The sequence below is a fragment of the Brassica oleracea genome, chromosome C8, assembly GCF_000695525.1.
Source record: "Brassica oleracea var. oleracea cultivar TO1000 chromosome C8, BOL, whole genome shotgun sequence".
NCBI lineage: Eukaryota > Viridiplantae > Streptophyta > Magnoliopsida > Brassicales > Brassicaceae > Brassica > Brassica oleracea.
The window spans coordinates 30,383,291-30,399,524 of record NC_027755.1 but is presented as its reverse complement, the minus strand read 5'-3'; the positions used below and the strand labels follow the sequence as shown (position 1 = coordinate 30,399,524).

The 16,234-nt window shown below is 39.4% G+C and overlaps 3 protein-coding genes across 4 annotated transcripts; 2 read left to right on the top strand and 1 right to left on the bottom strand.

The window, feature by feature from the left end:
* The first annotated feature begins 5,134 nt into the window (after window positions 1-5,134).
* On the top strand, window positions 5,135-8,816 carry LOC106311355 (probable sodium/metabolite cotransporter BASS4, chloroplastic). Its single transcript, XM_013748552.1, has 15 exons — window positions 5,135-5,156; window positions 5,244-5,436; window positions 5,530-5,626; window positions 5,710-5,817; window positions 5,912-5,979; window positions 6,217-6,295; window positions 6,743-6,801; window positions 6,895-6,963; window positions 7,154-7,267; window positions 7,436-7,457; window positions 7,655-7,722; window positions 7,935-8,020; window positions 8,177-8,303; window positions 8,385-8,486; window positions 8,572-8,816. The coding sequence occupies exons 2-15, from the start codon at window positions 5,266-5,268 to the stop codon at window positions 8,647-8,649; spliced, it is 1,248 nt and encodes a 415-aa protein (XP_013604006.1). The 5' UTR covers window positions 5,135-5,156; window positions 5,244-5,265; the 3' UTR covers window positions 8,650-8,816.
* Window positions 8,817-9,013: 197 nt separating this feature from the next.
* LOC106311354 (eukaryotic translation initiation factor 3 subunit C) lies at window positions 9,014-12,564 on the top strand. The gene is made up of 4 exons (XM_013748551.1): window positions 9,014-9,122; window positions 9,287-9,340; window positions 9,428-11,167; window positions 11,466-12,564. Exons 2-4 carry the CDS (start codon window positions 9,320-9,322, stop codon window positions 12,390-12,392), a joined length of 2,688 nt encoding a protein of 895 aa, XP_013604005.1. The 5' UTR covers window positions 9,014-9,122; window positions 9,287-9,319; the 3' UTR covers window positions 12,393-12,564.
* LOC106311353 (leucine-rich repeat receptor-like protein kinase TDR) lies at window positions 12,431-15,652 on the bottom strand. 2 transcript variants are annotated; one of them, XM_013748550.1, is made up of 3 exons: window positions 13,064-15,652; window positions 12,670-12,988; window positions 12,431-12,635 (listed from the first exon to the last, which is right to left on the bottom strand). In XM_013748550.1, the coding sequence occupies exons 1-2, from the start codon at window positions 15,507-15,509 to the stop codon at window positions 12,690-12,692; spliced, it is 2,745 nt and encodes a 914-aa protein (XP_013604004.1). In that variant the 5' UTR covers window positions 15,510-15,652; the 3' UTR covers window positions 12,431-12,635; window positions 12,670-12,689. The 2 variants fall into 2 exon arrangements, with proteins under 2 accessions (XP_013604004.1, XP_013604003.1); XM_013748549.1 differs by having other exon boundaries at window positions 12,431-12,988.
* Between the last annotated feature and the right edge of the window lie 582 nt (window positions 15,653-16,234).

Below are 16,234 nucleotides of genomic sequence, written 5' to 3'. Positions count from 1 at the left end.
GACTTTTCTTACGCTTCATATTAATGCACACTAACCCAAGTATTTTGGTTTTAAAATTAAGGCAGAGAATAGCGCAAATATTATACTCTTACAAAAAAGTAATCATCAAGTTCTCATAAGTCATAACCCCTTTCGTAGATTCTCATATAGGCTATCTGATATCTCATAACCCATTATGATCTAGAATGTAGTATACAGATAGTGGAATTGTGTTTTTCTCACATAGTCCATATACTCACACTTAAAAAGGATAGGTGTTAATTTGTTGACGATTAGTCAACATAGACTGGTCTTTACTCGTTAATCAACCACTCAATATATAGATTAAGAATATGACCGATCCTGACCAAACACACATTGTCTTGTGATATACTGGTTGAATAATGTTTTTCAACAAAGTTGAGTTACTGGATCCGATTCTGATTAGCGAGCATAAAACTTTCTTATCTGCTTTAGTCATAGGTCTTGTATGCATTCTCAGTCATGGACTGCAATTCTTGTTTGTCCTAATAAGAAAAACCGTAGATCGTATAAAATGAATTGTATTCAAATATTACAAAATTTCATTAAGTTACATCTAGTCACCAATTTATATAAAAAACCAGCGGTATTAAAGAATTGTTTTGTTCCTTCTTTTCTTCATCCAACGTGGCTCCAGAACTCTCCCAAGAACGTCTTATCCGCATCAAGACTGGGTAAATACGCCGGCTCCATGAATATCTGCCTCACCGAGTCACACTCCGTGTTCGTCTCCGCGCTCCCCATCACCGCCGCAACCACCTGCTTATACGCGAAGAAGAACCTCTTCGCCACCGCTTCCACACCTTGCATCCCTTGAAGCAAATGAATCTTATCGCACTCCTCTCCCTTTCTCGTGTAAAGCCTCATCGCCGCCTGGGATCGAACTCAATGCCCAGCACAAATGGCACCTTCTCCCTCAAGCCCTTGGACATCTTCGTCGTCTCCACCAAACCTAGAAAAGAAAAAAATCGGGAAGAAACAAAAAGAAACCAAAGTATCTCAACACACACTTCTAAATGGTCAAATTTTATATAATTCCAACACACAACTCTAAATGGTCAGGTTTTATATAATATATGTGCGGTTCAACAAATGAGATGTAATACTTAGTAGGAATTAGAGAGAAGTGCAGTTATTAATACCAATTTCATAATATATTAGATAACAGGAAATTCAGAACCTGAAACATATAACCTTGACAACATTGAGATCGTATAAAATCTGCACATCCGGACAGGTAGAAGTTTACAATAGATTCCAAAGAGCTCATAACCATCACTTCCCTTTGAATTCCTCCTTTGCTGTTAGCCGGTCATTGACATGAATGAAGCTTAAAAGACTGGTTACACTAAACACTTAATGGCCAGCTACAAAACTCCATAAAGATGCATACTTGGAGGAATAAAAGATACTTTGCAGTATATATGTAACCAATGAGATGGAACTTCTCACTCACCTTTCTGGTGTGTCGTAAAAGAGTAGGACAACAGACCAGACCCGTCGCTCCGAACTTCACTGGAGAACCTGTGCCACCGAGTACTTGGCCACTAACAAAATTCAATCTTAAAGAAATCAAAACAGGTCTAAGAACAAATAATTCCAAATAATTAAAATAGATTGGAAAGAAGAAAAAGAAGCACAAAACATATGTATCTAGGAGCTGGAGGCGTCTCTGTCTAAGCCTATTATGGAGGTTGTTAACCATCTATGTCGTGACGGAATGCACTCTTGGAGCTCGGAGATAGACATTCCGAATGCAAACTTAGCCTTCTCCACCACCGATCAAAAGAGTGGATTTGGTGGAGTTACATGAGGGAAAGAGGAGACGAAAGCTGAAGCAGTCAGACAGGCTTGACGTAGTTGATGCTTCTGTCCTGAGAGAAAGAGAAGTGCAACTGCTCAGGTTTTGATAAATATGAATCTAAATGCAGATGTGTTCAAAAATAACGATGAACATGATTTATTAGAACAGAATCACCTTAGCATCCTGGAGGAGCATATCTAAAACCATGAGTTCGCCACCGTGTTTGATGTTTCTGGCTAACTTCCCGTCTTCAGATCAGCAAGAATGAGTTAGTCATTTTACTAAGAACAAAGTTTGGATTGTAATAGGATTGTTGAGGATGATGTTTATGGGAAGAAGAGAGACCTTTTTATAGGTGAACTTGCACCGCCTTGAAGGGAGATGAGAAGTTTTGAATAGTAATTGTGGATGAAGTGGTTCCAAGGAGTAAAGAAGGCTGTTAGTGGTGATGAACCACTTAATCCCGTAACGTATCACAAGCAATGAATCGGAGAAGAAACGCCAGGAAGGAGACCGACAAAGAGATCCAACACGAATATTTGACACGGGCAACCACTTAGAACCTCCATTGGAGTTTGACCTAGTCAAGTTCATATAACGACGAACCCTAAAACTCATCGAAGAAGAAGAAGACGAAAGTCTGAAGATGGTAAACTATTAGATTTTGTTTGGTTAGCCCAAATAATGTGTTTCCTAGCCCACAAAATAATTGAACGTTAAAGCCCACCACTAAATCAGTCGTATAGCCCATTTAAAGAGATCCGTAATGAAATAAACGAAATTGACGATAGAAGCCCAGCGAAACCCGATTGCGTAGATTTAAATGAAGTGGTGCGTTTTGGAAAAATGGGACACGTGTCACAACCAGAAGACTCGACTTTCTGACGTGGCATCTGACGTGTCCTCACAGGAGAGTCACAAACATTTTTTTATAATAATAGATATTACTAAGAATATAAATGCATCATTACTCATAACTATAACATTGATTTTCCAAATTTGAAGACCATCTTAATGATGTTGAGATTCAAATTAGTGGTACTAGATTTTTAAGGTTCTTAAAGTTGACATATGATTGATCAAATGGTTGTGAAAATATAAAGTGATATGAATGATAAATATGCTATGTGAGACTAAATCCATTTGTTTAGTTTGTACAAGGTAAGCACTTTCATTCAAATAAATTTCAATTTTGATAAGCTTATCTTATAAGATAGTGATCACACATACAAATTCAGTGTGTTCCTAGAAGCTAAACCCTTAATCAAAAAGGAAATGAAAAAAATTGCCCAAAAATTAATTTGTGTAATTTTTCAAAATAAATTATAATGTTAATCATAATGATACTAACCATATAACATAAAAACAGAGATAACAATTTCATAATGCATTTTGTAACAAAGATGTTTGTTGTTAGCTGATAATTATTATCAGACAACTCATTGAAGAAAAAAATTGAAATTGGTTACACTTCTGTTCCAAGCGGCCAATAGTTGGATCAACTTCGCATTGAACAAACGCGTAACCAATCTCACATTTTGCTTCACTGAATTGTCTTATGATTATAATGGGCTGCCAAAAAGCATCTTTGTTGCAAATTTTCTTGTGAAATTGAAAATCGGCATTGTCCACCATGTTATTTCCTTTGCTTCCAATGTGAAAGTTCATTTACCAGTCTAAACTACACGATGATACAACTGCAGATTATAAAGCTCTGGATTTTGTTTCACTCGTTGAAGCATATCATTCTTGCCTAGAAACATCTCCGGTGAAGGTTTTGAAGATCTACGACTTTGACCAATCTGCTTTAGATATGGACAGCTTTGCTGCGTGGTGAGACACTTCTTGGTGACCATGCCTCATCTTAAAAGAGTTATGGTTTACTGTGATGGAAATCTTGAGACTCGTCTGAATCTATCAAGAAAAATTCGAAGGATTCCAAGAAATGCTTCATCCATGTGTAGGAACTAAGTACTTGAGTGCTACCTAGATAACCTTTAGGTCTCTTTTGCCTTAAATATCTAATTTTATATATGGTTTTGTTTGTCTTTTGTTGATGTGAAAACTCAAAACCATGTTCTGATGTTTGTCTATTGTTGATGTTAAACTCAAAAACTCTATTCTGATGATTGTCTTTCGCTGATGTTAAACTCAAAGGTTGTTTATGTTTGTATTTTGTTGTGTGGAAACTCTATGACTTTTGTTGATGTAAAACTCAAAAAGTTGTTTATGTGTTTAGTTTATGACTTGTTTGTGCTTCTTTTTTATGTGTTGTTGGTTTAAGCATATGTTGATATGGCCTATATTGTTGCTTTTGATTTTAGATTGACTCGAGATCAAACAAACTTTGGCAGGTAGATCAAAGTCATAAGTTTTTGGTGAACGACTTGACTACTAACCAATTGCACATATGTTGAATGAAAAAAAGAGGAATTTGAAGATGAGGCGAGAGATGTTGAGGTTGTTTGCTCTTACTTCTTTGGTCAATTTGCTCAACATTCAGTCGAAAAAGAAATTTTTTTTGCTCAGCATCTCCATAGCTATCTTTTTATGTTTTTTGTCTATGTTTTTTACCGTATCTATGTGTATATGGGGTGATATTATAAATGAGACCAATTCATATGGAATCACTATATTGTTATGTTGAAAGCTGTGGTGTAGCCAATTGGTAAATGTTTGTTTTGTATCAAATTCTTATGTTGTGGTCAAGAAAAATACATATACTAATTATTTAGAGAAATGACCTCAAAATGAACTTGAACCAAAATTTTCATTCCAATTTAGAAAATGTTAGTGGGAAATGAATTCATGTAGAGTTGGTTGATTTCAAGAATGAAAAGATTTCTTAAATTTATAAAGAATTATAATGAGTTTTTCATATTTTAAAAAATCTATGAAACTATTATAGTACAATGATTTTAAAAATCTTCGGGAGGATATATGCAATACTTTAAAAGTTTTGTTTCGTAAGCTAAAATGTTAAGAATTCAAATCTCAGTAACATTAGATTTTGATAGAATTGTAGAATCATTAATACTCAAACTTTTTAAATGGTTACACAAATTCTTGCAATCATTTTAAAATTGGAGGCGGGAGTGTTAGCTGGAGCTATACTTAAAATGATTGTAAGAATTTTAAATTCTATAGTTATTGTTTGAGTTTTAATGATTCTACGATTCTATCAAAATCTAAAATTAAACAATAACTATAAAATTTAAAATTCTTACAATCATTAAACAATAACTATAGAACTTAAAATTCTTATTATCATTTTAAGTATCTCCAGCTATAACCCCGCCTCCAGAGGTCCAAAATCACTAAGTGTCAAATGGTATTAGTGTGATAACTCTTGAATGCAGAATAACGCAGCCACGCTTCAAAATAAAGATCTTTATCTTTTTTTTTTTTTTTTGCTCAGTAACTCAACTCCGACTCTTCCAATGGCGACCATAGCTAGTCTGCTGGCTTCAACCCGAAACCCATTCCCCTGCTTCCGCCAACCACTGTATCCAGGAAGCCGCTCCCTCGTATTCCGCCGCTACCTAGAGCCCTGCGGAAGACGAACTCCTACCGTTCCTAGATTCATTCGAGCTTGCCAACCTTCAGAAAAGGTTCTCCATCGCTGCCCTCATTGAAATGATCTAAACTTTGTTGAAAAGAACTTGTTTTTGACTCGTTGGAGACCAAACTGTTTTGTTCCATAGGTAGGTGGTGATGGAGGAGGGGTCTCAGCTTCTGCTAAAAGTTACCATTTTGGGAATGAGTTGCTGAGTTTTGCTTCAGATAATTTCTTGCCTCTAGGTAAAATTACATTCTTCTTAAGCATTCTTTGTTTTTTTTTTTGCCTTACTTCTTGATGTGCAATGTGGGTTAATTGTTTACAGCTCTTGTTACTGGTGTGGGAATGGGTTTTGCAAACCCATCTCTTGGCTGTCTTGCAGACAAATACTCTCTTTCAAAGTTCAGCACATGTGGGATCTTTATTATCTCAGGTGATTCTATCATTCTATATGTACCATTTCTTTGTCTTCATGTTGATGTAGCTGATAAGTCCACAGTGTACTCATTCTCTGTATTGTGGAACAGGGTTGACTTTACGTACTGAAGCAATTGGTGCTGCTGTGAAAGGATGGCCTCTTGGTATCTTCGGTCTAGTATGTTCTTGATTCCTGTTTAGCTTTCATACCTTCTCTGAATGGTTCATGTTTTCTCTAGTTTAGATCTCCTCTGCTAATAAGACAATGTAATGAGTAGAAACCCCTTATTGTCCCCAATGTACTTTTCTTCAGTCATGTTTTATGACTTGCAGAATGTTTGATCTTTTGGTAGTGATTTTTCTTAGCTTATGTTAGTTATATACTACATAATTAAGATTTTTCTCTCCTTTTCAGGCCTCTATTTTGTTGCTCACTCCATCCTTCTCAAGGCTAGTTATGCTATTCCAACTCCAACCTCAGGAGCTTGTTACAGGTTACTCTGTCTCTCTCTCTCTTCAACTAGAATAAAGATCATGCTCTTTCCTGATTGATACTGCTTTATAACTGACTTGCATTGGTTTACCGTAAGGAAATCTACAGTTTTGAGTAAATTTGTTTCTGGTTTGATAGATAGCCACCAGTTTTACATGTACAACTAGTTTTAGTTTCTGAGACAGATTGATGATACTGGTTGACCAAAGAGCCAATTTCATTTCCTTTGTGATTTTGTATCCAACAGCATCCACATTGATGTCTTGTTTAGATCTTATTCAATTTCTATTTAAGAGTGACGGGCAGGAAAAGCTTACAAGTTGCATAATATTAAATGCAACTTGATTAGTTAGTGCCCTATAGTCTTTTCTCTTGATACTTTATTCTTCAGTTAATCACTTAATTTGCGGACTCGAAAACTTAACTATGTCATCATACATATTTACAGGGCTAGGTATATTTTGCTGTATGCCAACCACCTTATCAAGTGGTGTTGCCCTCACTCACGTACTCAGTTTGATATATTTTTCCAAAATCAATATTTTGTGCATAATTGTTTTTTTCTGCGTTCTCCATTAACTTACCACAATTCCAATTCAGCTTGCTGGGGGAAACTCTGCTCTTGCTCTGGCGGTCACTGTGGCATCCAACTTGTTAGGCATTTTAACTGTAAGTACATAATTATCTGTTACCCCTTTGAAACTAGGAGTTGATCAATGCTGAATCAAGGATAGTTCTAGTCAGATTGCTTCCTGTTCTATTCAGGGATTGCTAGGCAATTGTTTCAAAATAGCATACGGTCTTGCATTATGATTTCAGTCACTGATGCTAACATGGTTGGCTTGACACATTTTATCAGATTCCGTTTTGGGTATCAAGATACATAGCCGGAGGAGTAGGGGTCTCGTTTCCCACTGACCAACTATTCAGAAGTCTTATAGTTACTCTGTTAATCCCTTTGATCATTGGCAAGGTGAGACCATCTTTCTGTGTGACCTACCTTTTGATGATTTCATTTCAGTTTTTATTATATGGGACACTAATTGTGAAAGCTTTAGTATTCAGTGGCGGTTGTTGCCAAAACCTATTTTATCACTTAAGAGTGGGGCTTTGACATATTTGTGTGTGTTATCTGTTATAGGTTATTCGGGAAACATTCAAAGGTGAGCCTCATTTGTTATCTCTCCCCTTCTGGTGAAACTAATTTGAATATATGAACTCTATGGTTAATCATCTAGAACTAGAATATTTTCAAATGTGATACACAAGTGATGATAATTGACTAACTCTATTGAAAACAGTTTTGGAGGAGAGCCACTTTAGTGTGACAATGAGTCTCTTATTGAAATGTGTGATACAGGTTTCGCAAACTTTGTTGACAACAACCGTAAACTGTTTTCGAGAATGAACGCAATCTGCCTCAGTTTGGTAAGACTTCTAAACCATTTCTAGCAGGAATCTTAATGTTGACACTTTATCCGTAGGAAGTTAGAACTATTCCATGAAATTAATGTGCCTAATGCCATTTCAAAGCTTGAATCAAATAGTAGTTATCAAATGGTCTGACTTTGTTATTGCATTTACCTTTTTTTTTTTGGAAGGAACTTGATAGTATGTTTATCTCATGATTACCAATCTAGGTGCCATGGGTCCAAGTTAGCAGGTCAAGATCACTGCTATTATCCGTTGAGCCTAAGGTTTTTCTTGCCGCCATTGGCATTGGAATGTATGCATTAATTCTTCTTTAACATGAATCATTTTATTAATAACATGTAAAAGATGAGTGTTCTCTAGTTGTGTGGTTGTTAAGAACATATATGACTGGTTTGCTAGAAATTGGGAAACACACGTATTGACAGAAGAAGCTTTATGTCTTGTACAGATTGCTTCATCTCTCTTTACTAGCATTCAATGCTCTTTCAATCCGGATCCTCTCAGGTCTTTCAGGTGATTATAATAGTAAGAACTCCAAAGGAAATGGCACAGCAGTTTTGCTCGTTGCAAGCCAGGTACTAACAAAATTTCACCGATCTGATCTCTTAATTTGAAAGTCATGGCTCGGTGTTTTTTTTGTGTTTCCGTGCCTATAGAAAACATTACCGGTAATGGTGGCGGTGGTGGAGCAGTTGCGTGGCGCATTTGGTGAACCAGGGCTTTTGGTTCTTCCTTGCGTAGCTGCACACTTAAACCAGGTTCAAAGTTATATTGTCCCCCTTCCATTATGATAACTTCTGTGTGCATACTCTTATTGTTAGCATACATTTCTGCAATGTGTAGATCATGATTGATTCAATTCTTGTCAACGTATGGCTCCGGAAGAGTAATGCATCTTCCACTGATGTAAAGACAGCTTAAGAAAGGGTGAGATAGAAGGTATGAAACCAATGTTGTGTTGAAGATCATGGAAGAGTTTTGTTTCAGACTGAGTCCTATTGTTTGCAGATTCATTTGTATAAATTTTCTGAAACGTTGTAAAAAATAGTGTATTGACTAATCAAAACCGTTGGTGATTAAAATGTTAATTGTACAAAGCAATCCATAATTTCATAGATAAATCTAACAAGCAGTAAAGAACAAAAGTAAATATTAAACCGGGGGGTTTGAGATATCAATTAGAATTACGGTTTATTTACTGCGCATAAATACCAAGCCGACCGGTTTAGCTCCATCCAAGAAGTACGTCGGTTTAATTCGTGACTAGGAAACCCTAATTCCATTTGATATATTAATATCTCGAATCGAACACTTTCGACGGCTACGCTTATCTCCTTCACAGAGATTCTCATCAGGCATCTCTACCTTCGTTCATCTCCATCATCTCCACTTAGGTAACTCCTTCCTTCTTCATCTCTGTTCGACTTTTGTGTAGATCGATTCGATTCGATTCGATTTCTTCGTGTTAAAAACTGTACTGAGTCGTTCGAATCTGAATTTATATGATCGATGTGTATGTAATCTGGTTGTATCGCTCCTCTGGTTATGGTGTTTTCAGGTTTAAGCTCTCCTGCTAAAGAAGAAGAAGAAGATGTCTCGTTTTTTCGCTCAGGTTTCCTTCTCGTTTCGCTACACATGAATCTCTCTCTCTTGTTAGATTCAGTTTCTCAATCGATTTGGTTGCTATGTTCGTTCACAGGGTGGTAGTGACAGCGAGGATGAGAGCGATATCGAGGAAGAGATCCAGGAGGTTCAGAACAACGACATCAACAACCGTTACCTCCAGGATAACAGCGACGACGACGACGACATTGATACCAAACGTGTCATCAAGCCAACGAAGGACAAGCGTTTCGAGGAGATGACGCACACCGTTGAGCAGATGAAGAACGCTATGAAGATCAACGATTGGGTCAGCCTTCAGGAGAATTTCGACAAGGTCAACAAACAGCTTGAGAAAGTTATGAGGATCACGGAGGCTGTTAAGCCTCCTACCTTGTACATCAAGACGCTTGTCATGTTGGAGGATTTCTTGAACGAGGCCTTGGCTAATAAGGAAGCGAAGAAGAAGATGAGTCCTAGCAACTCCAAGGCCTTGAACGCGATGAGGCAGAAGCTGAAGAAGAACAATAAGCTGTACGAGGAGGATATTAACAAGTATAGGGAGGCTCCGGAAGTTGAGGAGGAGAATGAGCCCGAAGATGAGGATGATGACGATGAGGAAGACGAGGATGAGTTTGAGGACGATGATAGCAAAGAGGCTGTGACTGACGAGGAGGTGGATGAAACCACTGATACTCGCTGGGAGACGATGCTTAACAAGAAAGATAAGCAGATGGAGAAGCTGCTTAGTAAAGATCCTAAGGAGATCACTTGGGATTGGGTCAACCAGAAGTTTAAAGAGATTATGGCTGCTCGTGGTAGGAAGGGGACTGCTCGTTTTGACCTAGTTGATCAGCTTACACACTTGACCAAGATTGCCAAGACTCCTGCTCAGAAGCTCGAAATCTTGTTTAGCGTTATCTCAGCACAGTTTGATGTGAATCCAGGTCTCAGCGGACACATGCCTATCAAGGTCTGGAAGAAGTGCGTGCTCAACATGCTCACCATACTGGACATCCTTGTCAAGTACACTAACATTGTTGTGGATGATACAATCGAGCCTGATGAGAATGAAACTTCCAAGCCAGCAGATTATGATGGAACAATCCGGGTCTGGGGGAATTTGGTTGCGTTCATTGAAAGGATTGACACTGAGTTTTTCAAGAGCTTGCAGTCCATTGATCCTCACACCCGTGAGTATGTTGAGAGACTGAGGGATGAGCCCATGTTCTTGGCCCTTGCTCAGAACATCCAAGACTACTTTGAGCGGATGGGTGATTTCAAAGCTGCTGCAAAGGTGGCCTTGAGACGAGTTGAGTCAATATACTACAAGCCCCAGGAAGTTTATGAGGCTATGAGGAAGCTGGCTGAGTTGGTTGAAGAAGATGAAGAAGCTGAGGATGCCGAAGAGGAAAGTGGACCTATTTCTTCATTCATTGTTGTTCCAGAGGTTGTTCCCCGTAAACCTACCTTCCCAGAGAGCGGCCGAGCAATGATGGATCTTCTTGTGTCCCTTATCTACAGAAATGGAGATGAGCGGACCAAGGCCCGTGCAATGCTATGTGATATCTATCACCATGCTTTGATGGACAACTTTGGGACTGCTAGAGACTTGTTGCTAATGAGTCATCTCCAAGACAACATTCAGCACATGGTCATCTCAACACAGATTCTCTTTAACAGGACCATGGCGCAGCTTGGTCTTTGTGCCTTCCGTGTTGGAATGATCACTGAGTCCCATAGCTGCCTCTCCGAGCTGTACTCTGGTCAGAGAGTGAGGGAGTTGCTTGCCCAAGGTGTCTCGCAAAGTCGATATCATGAGAAGACACCCGAACAGGTAATTTTTCTTTTCTGTTATCTTCTGATACAAATAGAATGTAAAAATGAATGAATTGCTTAATCACATAGTTCTGACTGAAGCATTACTACGAACACTATTAGTCTTACTTATCATATTGAGTATGCAGCAACTATTCAAATACCTGAGCTTCTAGTATATATTTTGCTGCATGGATTCTGCATTTTGTTTCCTTTTCATACAAATCTGTTTTCTCTATTTCAACATGGATGCTTATGGTCATGTTGTTTCATTCAGTATTACTTATATGTGATATAAAAAACTCTTGATTTAACAGGAAAGGATGGAGAGGAGAAGACAAATGCCATACCACATGCACATAAACCTCGAGCTACTGGAGGCTGTTCATCTCATCGGTGCCATGCTACTTGAAGTCCCAAACATGGCAGCAAACTCGCTTGAAGCCAGACGCAGAGTGATCAGCAAGAATTTCCGTCGCCTGCTTGAGATCAGCGAGAGGCAAGCGTTCAATGCACCACCTGAGAATGTACGTGATCACGTCATGGCAGCTACCAGAGCCCTGACCAAAGGGGATTTCCAGACCGCGTTTGAGGTTCTGAACTCTCTTGAGGTCTGGAGAATGCTCAAGAACCGTGACAGCATCCTCGAAATGGTCAAAGCTAGGATCAAAGAAGAAGCTCTAAGGACTTACCTATTCACTTACTCGAGCTCCTATGAGTCCCTAAGCCTTGAACAGCTGGCTAAGATGTTTGATGTCACCGAAGCACAGGTTCACAGCATTGTGAGCAAAATGATGATCAACGAAGAGCTTCACGCAAGCTGGGACCAGCCAACACGATGCATTGTCTTCCATGAAGTGCAACACAGCAGATTACAGTCTTTGGCTTTCCAGTTAACCGAGAAACTATCAGTTTTGGCAGAAAGTAACGAAAGGGCAATGGAAGCAAGAACCGGTGGAGGTGGTCTGGATCTGAGCTCAAGGAGGAGAGACAACAATCAGGACTATGCAGGAGCAGCATCAGGTGGTGGGAGATGGCAGGACAACAACATGAATTCTGGATATGGAGGAAGACAAGGTAACAACAGATCTGGGTATGGAGGAAGACCAGGACAGCCTAGAGACTGGTCGGGCCAGAACCGAGGTGGAGGATATGCAGCAAGAGCTGGCTCAGGAAACAGAGGTGGTATGCAAATGGATGGCTCAACTCGTATGGTGAGTCTTAACCGAGGTGTTCGCGCTTAGAGTGTTCATCTAGGTCTCTTTTAAGACCTTTTGTTATGTTTTTTTTTGTTTGTCGTCGGTTAAGGTTTGGATCTGTCTTTAATATGTTGCTTCAGTACTTTAAATTACTTTGTTGCAGAGTTGTTTGAACAATTTTATTTTCTATTCAAACTCGGGTTTAAAAGTTGCAACACACTAATACAAGAACAGCATCATCATATAACATATGGTTCGAACAAAAGTCACACAACTAATGTTTTAGTACAATGCTATATTGAAGGGAAAACTATGTGTAGTTCAACACCGTCTGCAGTACACCTATTTCAACCTACTACTATGTGGTTCAGACAAAAACCTGAGTGCATCTTCCATACAGGGACGGTCAGACTGGTTACTTGATATGCATAGAAGTGCAACCTCAACGACTCTTTTAACTTCTTGTTCAAAACCATTTTCGTTTTCTGCGTATACTTCTCGTAGAAGAACATCCTTAGGCTTGTTATGTAACAATCTACCTGCATCCCTCAGCTTACCATTTGATAAGATCTCCAAAACAAGCTCTCCAAAGCTGTAAACGTCCTTTTGCTGCTCTGCTCTTCTTACATCGTTCATCTGATCTGCATTTTTAGAGAGTTTAGTGTTAGAGAGTAGTATAGTTAATGCTAAGAATTTTCGTCATGGTTAGTAAGTACCTGAAGAGACCATGCCTTTGTTCAAGTGCAACATGTACTTGAACCCAAACTCACCCAAGCAAGGCTCCATGTTATTATCATCATTGAACAAAACGTTACTACACTTCACATCACCATGTGGAATTGCAGGGTAACATTCATGGTGAAGGAAGCAAAGTCCCTTTGCAACTCCACTGATGATCCGCTTCTTAGTCACCCAATCTCTCTTCTTTTTCCTCATCTTCTCAGCCAGAGTCCCAGTATGCAGATTATTATTATCATACAACACATACACAAGATGATTGTTGTAACAAAAACCAAGCAACCTAACAAGGTTCACATGTCTTGCATTCCCCATCTGCGTTAAAACCTTCAACACAACACCTCTCTTCTTGCCTTGCAATTCTATTTTCCTCACTGTGACTGTGATTCCTGTTGGCAAAACCGCTTTGCACATAGAGGATGATACTTGTGGAGGCTCTTCAATAGGTTCAAAGCTTCTCAAAACATCATCTGCTGTGAAATGAGGGAGTCCAGAGAAACACACCATCTTCCACCTCCCTGAACTTCTCTGAAGAACATAGTACAACCCCAAGGTTCCAGCTACTATTATTACAAAGGAAACTAGACAAGCTACCAGAACAGACACAAGCTTCCTTGAGCTGTAAGCTGCACATGGTCTCAAAGGAAGTCCACACAAGTTTGCATTCCCTTCATATGCCTCTATCCCCATTGATCTCAACACTTTGTCAGAAGGGATGGAACCAGCCAAGTTATTGTCTGATAAATCCAAAACTTTAAGATGTGGAAGCTTAGCCAATGACCCAGGAACACCACCTGCAATGATGTTTCCAGCTAAATCCATCTTGTAAAGAGAGTGACAAGATGAAACAGATGGTGTTATGGTTCCTGATATGTTGTTGTTACTCAGCTCAATAACGGTGATGGACTTGCATGACTCAAACTCAGGGAGAGGGCCGGAGATACTGCAGGAGGAGGCAGAGAAGTTGCGGAGACGCGGCAAAGACCAAATCTCCGGTAATAGTTTGCCTCCTAACTCAGGGTTATGCGAGATATTGAAGTAGTCAAGCTTTCTAGCTTTGGAGATATCTCCAGGAACCCCTCCAGTGAGTTTGTTTCTAGAGAGGTCTATGTAAGAGATATCAGGAAGCTGGCTAAAGCTAAAAGGTATCACACCAGAGAAGGCATTATCTTCAAGACGGATACGAACAAGAGCTGAACAATTAGTGAGTGATGGAGACAGAGTCCCAGTGAAGTTGTTGGAGAAGAGCATGAGCTTGTAAAGAAAGCCTCTTGAGCAGATACCATGTGGGATCTCTCCTTGGAAACTGTTGGTGGAGACATCAACCCATCTAAGGTTAGAGTTCATCCCTAAACTCTTTGGAAGTGAACCAGAGAAGTAATTGTTCCATATGAAGAGAGTTTCCAAAGAAGGAAGCTGAGCTATTCCTTCAGGGAGTGTCCCACTCATCTCATTGTACATAAGACTCAACAGTTTAAGATTCTTTAACTCCGCAAAGCTCTCAGGTATGGTCCCTGACAAATGATTATCCGAAAGGTCTAAGTTAACAAGAGAAGTGATGCTTCCAAGCTCCCAAGGGATCTCACCAGAGAGATGGTTCCTGAAGAGGAACAACGACTCAAGCTTGGTTAAGTTGCTGAAATGCTTTGGCAAGAAGCCAGAGAGGTTGGCTCCAGCTATGTCTAAGTACTTGAGCTCACTCATGTAACCTATCTGCCAAGGGATCACTCCTTGGTAAGAGTTGTAACCAATCTCCATGTGAGTCATACTCTTCAAACCCCCAAGCTCTTTAGGTATGTGACCGCTGAGTAAGTTCCCACCTAAATGAAGAAACTCTAGGTTCTTGAAAGAACCGTATTGAGCAGGGATCGAACCTGTGAAGTAGCTGCCAGCGAGGTTCAGCACCTTGAGATTCTCCAGGAGAGGGAGATCGGTTGGTAAGGAGCCTGAGAAGCTGTTGCTCAGGGCGTTTAAGAGGGTGAGGTTCTTGAAGGAAGAGGCACCGTTTGGGAAAGGGCCTGAGAAGTTGTTGAGGCTTATGTCGAGGCTTCTGAGGGTTGTGAGGTTGAAGATCTCTTGTGGGAGCTCGCCGGAGAAGGAGTTGTCGCTGATGTTGAGCTCGAGGAGGTCGGTGAAGACGGAGAGTAGAGTGGCTGGGAAGGCTCCGGAGAGGCTTTTGGAGGAGAGGTTGATGGAGATGATGGAAGTGGAGTTTTGGTTGCAGAGGATGCCTGACCAGGAGCAGGAGGGGACTTGTTTGGTGTTGGAGTTGAGGGACCAGTCTTGTAAGGTGTTGGAGTTGTCGGTGAGTTGGGATTTTAAGGTGAGGAGGGAGTCTGTTTGAGGGTCAGCTGCTTGTGCAAGTGAAGTGAAGAAGAGGAGGAAGAGATGGAAGTAAGCATAGAGTTTACATTTAGACTCCATTTGAGTTGGAAGAAGAGAGGGAGATCTGTGAGGAAACAAAAGTGAAAGAAGAGAAACAAGAAGATCACAGAAATGAATAAAGAAGAATCTGACAGTGGAAGAAGAGAGACGAAAAGAAAGAAAGTTGTGTGTGTGGGGAAGTGTGCTTGCTTCTCTTTAGTGAAAAAGCTGTGGCCTCATTGATTGTTTTATTTGTTTATTACTAGATTTTTCAAATCATTTGGTCAAAAGGTAAAATGTTTATTACTTAAATGTATACGTTGGAAGATGTAAAACTTAAACACCACATATGAGAACAAACAAACAAACAAACACAAAGTCTTATCGTTGAAAGCACTGCTCTTCATGTCTTTGATCTCCACTTTAAATGTCCTTTTGATTAGATGAGCATCCTGTGAGAAAAAAAAGGATCTTCTTCTGCTCTAAGTACAAGGATAAAAGAATAAAAGAATTTGTGTCATACAATCAATCATCAAAATGATGCTCTCTCTATGTTATCATCAGAGGTGAATAAGCCTATAATTACTTTTGGAATAGATAGTAAGTTTTGTAAAATGCAGCTGGGACAATGAACATTGAAAGACCTTTATAAAAAGATGAGTCCACCATCCATTGCTGCATCAATGCAGTGTATTTTTACAAGAATATGTCAATATGATATGACAAGAGTGGGGCTACAAGGATTTGATATCCGGCTCACAACATATTCAGGTATATATATATAA

Coding starts and splice junctions, on each gene's coding strand:
- LOC106311355 (XM_013748552.1), top strand. CDS start 5,266: ATGGCGACCATAGCTAGTCTGCTGGCTTCAACCCGAAACCCATTCCCC. Junction 5,818..5,911: donor TGGGATCTTTATTATCTCAG/GTGATTCTATCA, acceptor ATTGTGGAACAG/GGTTGACTTTACGTACTGAA. Junction 5,980..6,216: donor CTCTTGGTATCTTCGGTCTA/GTATGTTCTTGA, acceptor TCTCCTTTTCAG/GCCTCTATTTTGTTGCTCAC.
- LOC106311353 (XM_013748549.1), bottom strand. CDS start 15,509: ATGGAGTCTAAATGTAAACTCTATGCTTACTTCCATCTCTTCCTCCTC. Junction 12,989..13,063: donor CAAAGGCATGGTCTCTTCAG/GTACTTACTAAC, acceptor CTAAAAATGCAG/ATCAGATGAACGATGTAAGA.
- LOC106311354 (XM_013748551.1), top strand. CDS start 9,320: ATGTCTCGTTTTTTCGCTCAG. Junction 9,341..9,427: donor TGTCTCGTTTTTTCGCTCAG/GTTTCCTTCTCG, acceptor GTTCGTTCACAG/GGTGGTAGTGACAGCGAGGA. Junction 11,168..11,465: donor ATGAGAAGACACCCGAACAG/GTAATTTTTCTT, acceptor TTGATTTAACAG/GAAAGGATGGAGAGGAGAAG.